The sequence below is a fragment of the Stegastes partitus genome, unplaced genomic scaffold (genome assembly GCF_000690725.1).
Source record: "Stegastes partitus isolate 25-593 unplaced genomic scaffold, Stegastes_partitus-1.0.2 Scaffold800, whole genome shotgun sequence".
Lineage (NCBI taxonomy): Eukaryota > Metazoa > Chordata > Actinopteri > Pomacentridae > Stegastes > Stegastes partitus.
The window spans coordinates 93107-100104 of NW_007578531.1; the positions used below are offsets into that span (position 1 = coordinate 93107).

At 38.4% G+C, this 6998-nt stretch overlaps 1 protein-coding gene across 1 annotated transcript in view; it reads left to right on the forward strand.

Moving 5' to 3' along the window:
• The window catches only part of adgrg2a (adhesion G protein-coupled receptor G2a), a 28608-nt gene that overhangs the window by 9099 nt on the left and 12511 nt on the right, over positions 1 to 6998 (forward strand). Inside the window, exons 6-15 of the mRNA XM_008292308.1 lie at positions 1797 to 1908; positions 1979 to 2037; positions 2125 to 2172; positions 3248 to 3315; positions 3396 to 3439; positions 3578 to 3614; positions 3702 to 3736; positions 3989 to 4116; positions 4203 to 4320; positions 5467 to 5675. Of these exons, the coding sequence (XP_008290530.1) occupies positions 1797 to 1908; positions 1979 to 2037; positions 2125 to 2172; positions 3248 to 3315; positions 3396 to 3439; positions 3578 to 3614; positions 3702 to 3736; positions 3989 to 4116; positions 4203 to 4320; positions 5467 to 5675 (858 nt within the window). The remainder of the gene's footprint in view (positions 1 to 1796; positions 1909 to 1978; positions 2038 to 2124; positions 2173 to 3247; positions 3316 to 3395; positions 3440 to 3577; positions 3615 to 3701; positions 3737 to 3988; positions 4117 to 4202; positions 4321 to 5466; positions 5676 to 6998) is intronic.

The following is a 6998-nucleotide window of genomic DNA, read 5'->3' on the forward strand; positions in this document are numbered from 1 at the left end:
AAGAAACATCACTCAGCACAGTAACTTTGACCCTAAAATCCACATTTTTACCTCAATATGAGAAAGTGGCAGAACGTCTTCTACAAATATCCACAATCTCCTGGTTTGTCCTTGGAAAAAAAAAGAAAAAGTAGTGTACAGTTGATCATGCTATGTGCTTTTAGTGGTGCAGATACTGTTTATTCTCATGCTGCTGCTACTTAAACCACTGGATTGGTTTTTGGTTCCAAACACGTTCTGAGAAATTTCCCTGAAGTTGTCTGTGAAGCTTCCCAGTCATCCAGGTCATGGTTACTCTTGTGGATTAATCGTGGACTTGCTTGAGTTCCTTGAAGACGTTTCACCTCTCATCCAAGAGGCTTCATCAGTTCAGAACTGAGAAAGTTCCCTTAAATTCTACTGATATTTTCAGAAGGAGGTTTTCTTTTAGTTCCTAGAATGTCTTTCTTGGAGGTGGGATGACCAAAGATGTTCTATAAATGTTCCCCAAATACATCCATCCATCTGCAAAACATCCTCAGAACGCTGCAGCCACAATGTTGTCAATATATCACTTTACAGGATCGTCTTATAAAAGACGATTTGTCATCTGACGTTTCTATAACATCCTAAATGTTTTTTGAATGTTGCACTGAGAACATCCTTTTTTTTTGTTATTATTGCAGAAACGTATCACATAAGAACGTTTTACAAAACAAAAAGGCAACATGTTTTTACTTGAATTTATTACATTACAGAAAACGTTCCGTCATCCGAGGCCTCCATAACGTCTGGAAAACATGTGTTGAATGTTGGTTTGAGGACGTTCTTTCTTTGTTCTGTTGTGAGAATGTTTCATAGAAGAACGTTCTAGAATGTGTTACCCTTTAAAAAAACAAACAACAAAAGCCAAAGTATTCTATTTTCTGCCATCTGAGGCTTCGATAACATCTAGAAAACATTTTTCGAATGTTGGCTTTTTTGAAATGAAATGAAATGAAAATGAAAAATGAAAAATATTTTATTTATCCCAGAAGGGAAATTCAATAAATTCAATAATTTTTCTTTTATATCACAGAACATTGTGAGAATGTTTTGTGTGTGTTCCCTCAGCAACATGCCCGAAACATCCTCAACGCATTGCAGCCAAAACGTTCCACCTTCGTTATTGTGTGAGGTTATGAAAACGTCTTATGAAAAATCATCTGAGGCCTCAAAAACATTTTTTAAATGTTGGTTTGAGAACATTCCTTCTTTGTTCTTGTGGAACATCACCAGTGTTCCTGACCACGTCCTGACAACGTTACATTAACTTCACAGAAATATTACTTTAAATGGAAACATTCTTTGAATATTCGATTAAAATAGATTTTTAAAATGTAATTTCCAGAGTTTGTAGGTAACGTTACCCAATGTTGTGGGAACGTTCCCCGTCGCAGCGCCAGTCATTTCATTATCACAGACACACGCCTCCACTGTGACGTATATAAAACGCTTGGATGATCACCACCGACATTTTTGCGCCTAAGCGTTGTAGATATTTAACAAGCTGAGTTAATAACCGTGACGGTGGATCACAGCAGAGGCTGACTTCAACGTCTCTCATGCCAACTCTGAACTGGGACAGACTGGTTTCTGCAGGTTATCACTGGAATGAGCTGCAGCAACACAGCTCGAAGTCAGAATCGCTTTAAAGTTTTACGAGCTCATAAAATCTGCTGTGATTAGTATCGATGTGAGTAAAAGATTTCAACACTAACCTGCTCAAATCCAGTGCAAACATTCACACACTTTTCATTTGATTTCGTCCACGTCAGGTCGACGTCTGTGTGAGGACGTGGAGCCCTCTAGCGGCGGGTTCCTGAGGTGCACGTCCACGTCTTCTCTGGATGATGTCTGTCGGTCGAACAACCTGTCAGAGCTTACATGGTGAGCTGCGTCTTCCTTTGTTTGTACGCTGGATGTATATCTCTGTTTCTTATCAGTGTTTATTCTCCAGCTCCCTCATAGAGCTCAACTCCCAGCGAGCTGCACGGCCAAACACAAACTCCTGCAGCAGTGAGTATCACAAACACAGAGAGCCTTCACATCTATTGCTGTTTACTGCGGCTTCTGCTGCTTCAACCATGTCTGTCTGTGCTGCAGGCGGAGCGTCCAGCCTCTGCGATTGCACCGCTTTCTGCAATTCTACAAGTAAGAACAAAAGCCGGATTATTGTCTTATTATTGTCAGATGATGCTGTTGCCGTCAGTAACAAGTGAGCGTCAGTGTGTGCGGGAGAAGCAGCAGTCTCTGAGGGGGATCCTGTCATGTTTTTACTTGTTATGAGCTTATTTTTCGCTGCTGTATAAAGACTTGCACTTCTATGGAAACAAAACAACCAGAACCAAAGTTAAAAAATGTCCTTTGTGCAGAATAACAATAAATCATATAAAAAGAATTTAATATATTTTACAAAAAAGGAAAAACATGGAATTAGCACAAGGACAAAAAAAACAACTCCACATGCTATAGATTAGTATTTCATTACAATTTAAATTTATTGCCTATCCTCTGTGGGTACAGCCGGGCAATTTAGTCAAAACAAGGCAGTGAACTTTTTTTTTTTTTACCATATGACTGTTGGTCACAGCTGAGTCACTAATAGTTTTACAGTTGTGACAAGAATCTGAGAACTTTTTGTTTTTTACATAAACTTGTTAATGCAATTGATTTATTTTTGACATTTAAAAAAAAGATGGACAGAAAGGGATTTTTATGAAATATCAAGATTTTAAGATGAAGTTTGGTTAAATTTTTAAACAGTACGGTACATCAATGTGAGATTCCCCATTGGTGGTGAAAAATAAAGCGAAATATAATCTCTAATCTAATCTAATCTAATCCCAAATGTCAAGGACTGTCGGAAAAGTGAAAATGGGGTCATTCTTTCTGTTTTTACAGTTTCTGGCTCTAATTAAAGGTATAATTGTGGCAATTTCTTTTTTCAAGATAGCTTGCCTTTCAAACCTGCAATAGAGTAGAGTTACGTCTAAACTATTAGTGAGGGAAGGATTATTCTCACAGGAAAAAAATCCTCAAACTTCTGAACATAGAGACAAGCTTTTAGGAGTTAATTAACAACGATTAACAATTTTTCTCACCTTAAGATAACATCTCTTGGCTCTAGCTTCCTATTTAATGCACAGACATCATCATTTCTGCAAGAAAGCTAAACATTCATTAGTCTCAGAAGCTGCCCCTGACTTCTTTTTCGTCTTTATCTCAGGCCAGTTTTATGGTGTAAGAATCAACGTCACCACTGATGCTGTCAGTATTAACTCCCTCAGAAGCTTGGTATGTACCACACATCGGGATTCAACTATACTCCTAAATACGTATATTCTGTGCACTCACTGTTTACTCCTTTCTGACAGTTATTAAACACTGCTGCAGCCAATCAGTGTGCCACACCGTCAGAGTAAGTTTGTATTTACTTTGAATTACTGCTTAAATTCTCTATGAGATGTTGGTTGAAACATCCAATAATACCTCAACACTCAATGTGCAACGTTTTGGTGGTAATAATTCACACACATGAACCATTCTTTGTTTCCAGATGCAGGGATTATTCAGAGATTTTACAGCGCTACCAGGTAAAGCTATCTGATAGCAGTTTGGCATCAATCCATAACCGTGTAAACTGATCTGAGAGCTGTTTGCTAATTATTTCGTTTATCCAGGAAACTCACGTGGAATGTCGTGGGACGCCGCAGAGGTACATGTGTTTCTTTCTTTTTGCATATTACGCGTGCATACAACAAAAAGCATCTCTGAAAATGTTGGAAACAGGTTTAACTGTCTATTTTGTTTGCGGATTTTAAAAAACATATTGTCAGATGCATTTGTAACTTAGAAAGAAGAGTCCCAGTGGTGCAGAAAACAGAGAAAATTATAACATTTGAATGCAGAACAGCTGTATTAATACACTATTTATTAATAAACAACCCATTTTGCTGCTGGTTTCCAGGTCATACGACTGCTTGGTGATCCTGGAGATGTCTGGACCCGTCAACGGTTGCTCCCTTAGTCAACTTGTGCAACGAAAAATTGAAGAAACCCAATTTGTCACAAATGAAAGCCGCCTTTCTCGTCTGAGTAAGCCTGCATGTTTTTTTTTCCTATAATAAAACCTATCATCTTTACTATTTATTACCACCACTGACAGTTCTGTGCCCCCTCAGTGGTGTGCGGTCCTGCTGGGTCGTCCGTCCGTTCTCTGTTGGCGTCCAACCTGACTTGGGTTACCAGAGACCTGCTGACCTCTGATGTTTGCCAAGCAGACCCCACCCTGCTTAGATGGTAACGAATGTTTGAAACATTTCTGCGATCTTACGTTTGGAAAATTGATGCTGTCATATTTTTCTTGAGCGCTGTTTGTGCAACGCTGTATTTAAAAAACATGCCTCATTCTGGTGGTTAGAGAATGAAATGTGGTTGTTTTGATGGAATACAGACATAAAAGAAAAATATTGCAGTCATTGTGGGAAATGTAGGAACGCACATGGTGAACCAATAAATGAGTCAGGCTGAGGGAAAGGCGAGGAGAGACAGAGTTACCAAACACTGTAAGCAGCATATGGGAAGGTGGGTTTTTCTTTGAGGGGGAAAATGAAGGGAATAGTGTGATGTTTTTAGAAAAAACTTTCTTTTTTTTGAGAGTTAAACTAGAAAATGGATACAAAATATAACTCTTGTTTTCGCAGTTGTTTGTTTGTTTTTGTTGTTGTTGTTGTTTTTTAAAACAGATTAAACAAAACAGATGGTCAGTGGATTTTTTTGCTTTTGACTAGAGCCAAGCCAGCTGTTTCCACTCTTGATGCTATGCTAAGCTAAGCTAAGCTAAGCTAAGCTAAGCTAACCGAATGCTATGTAGCCACACTGGGGCGAAACATTTTGTCAGTTTGAAATATAAAATAGCTTCAAATGGAACAATTTTAAACTGACAGCTTAAGTATTGATCCTCGGCCTCAAAAAGCAATATAACAGAATACATATCCATACTAATTAATGGAACGTATTTTCTATCTTGTATTAAATATATCCATTTTCTCTAAATAGTTTTATTAGTGTTGCCCCAAATCTCTTTTTTTCCCCAGTTATTAAAAAAAACAAATAAATAAATAAACTGGTTTCAGTTTATATATATATATATATTTCGGTTTCAGACAGAGACTGTTTTCTAACTCTACAAAACATTTTGGAAGAACATTTCTGAAAAACTTTCATTTTAAATGTGTTTCCATCAGTTGTTTTTTTGCGAAAGATGTTAAATTTTCCTCAAATAACTTATTTTACAGGGTTTATAGGCTTATTAGGTACAATTATTTGAAAGTCACTTAATCTATATGCTACTGAAGTAAAATAAATACTCCTCCCGCTGAGCTTTAACAAGGCATTAGATATGAAAGTAAATAAACAATACTGTTTTTGTTTGTTCTTCCACAGTGAGGCAAATGAGACCTTTGCTGTTTTTCTGACTGACAGCTGCTCTCCAGAACCTTCCACAGCAAATCCAAACACAACACAACCTCCGACTCTGACCAACAACACCAGTGCAGCTCCTACAGCTACACAACCACCTGCAACCACTGAGCAAACAACTGAAAACGCAACAGCACACCCGAACAGCACATCTGCACCCGCGACAATCACCAGTACACAGTCTTTAGCAGTACAATCTGCCCTCCAAATAGTCTCTCAAAACACGATTGTCTCTATCGACACAACAAACACAACTGATAACACAACGATAGTGACACCCACTGACACCACCACCACTCCTGGCAGCAACCTGACATCACTAAACACTAGAAGTGCTCTGACTGATTCAACACTGTCTCCCAATCACACAACTATACACAACACAACAACAGCAGACACATTCACACTTTCTGCTACTGCGCAAACAGCAACAGAGCAAAATGTAACAACAGTTGCATCTTCTCTCGGTGACACAACAATAAGCAATGTAACGACAGCCACGCCTTCTCAAAATGACACAAGACGCAATGGAAGTACAGTTACACCATCTCCCAGTGACACAACAACACACACTGTAACTACACGTACGCCTTCACCCAATAACACAACAAATCATAATATAACTACACATACACCTTTATTCAATGACACAACGACATACAATGTAACTACAGCTAATGTTACTACAGTTACATCTTCTCCCAATGACACAACAATGAACAATGCAACTACAGTTACACCTTCTCGCAATGGCACAACTCGTTACAATGTAACTACCCTTACACCTTTACCCAGTGACACAACAGCAAACAGTGCAACTACAGCCAATGTATTTACACCCAATGACACTTCAACACACAACATAACAACACCTTCACCACATGACACAACAACACACAATGTAACTACGGTTATATCTTCTCCCAATAACACAACATACAATGTAACTACACCTTCTCCATACAACACAACAACAAACAATGTCAGTACAGCTACACCCTCTCCCAATGACACTTCAACACACAACATAACTGCACCTTCACCAAATGACACATCAACACACAATGTAACTACACCAACACCTTCACCCAGTAACACAACATACAATATAACTACAGCCACACCTTCACTCAACGACACATCAACAAACAACACAACAACAGCCAATAGTTTTACATCCAGTACCACAACAACACAAAATGTAATTGCAGTTGCACCTTCAACCAGTGAGACTTTAACACACAATGTAACTACACTTACACCTTCACCCAATAACACAACAAACAACACAAATAGAGTTACAACTTTTCCCAATGACACATCAACACACAATGTAACTACACCTATGCCTTCACGCAGTAACACAACAAATCACAACATAACTGCACATACATTGTTACCCAATGACACTTTAACACACAACATAACTACACCTTCACCAAATGACACAACAGTTGTACCTTCTACTAGTAACACATTAACACACAATGTAACAA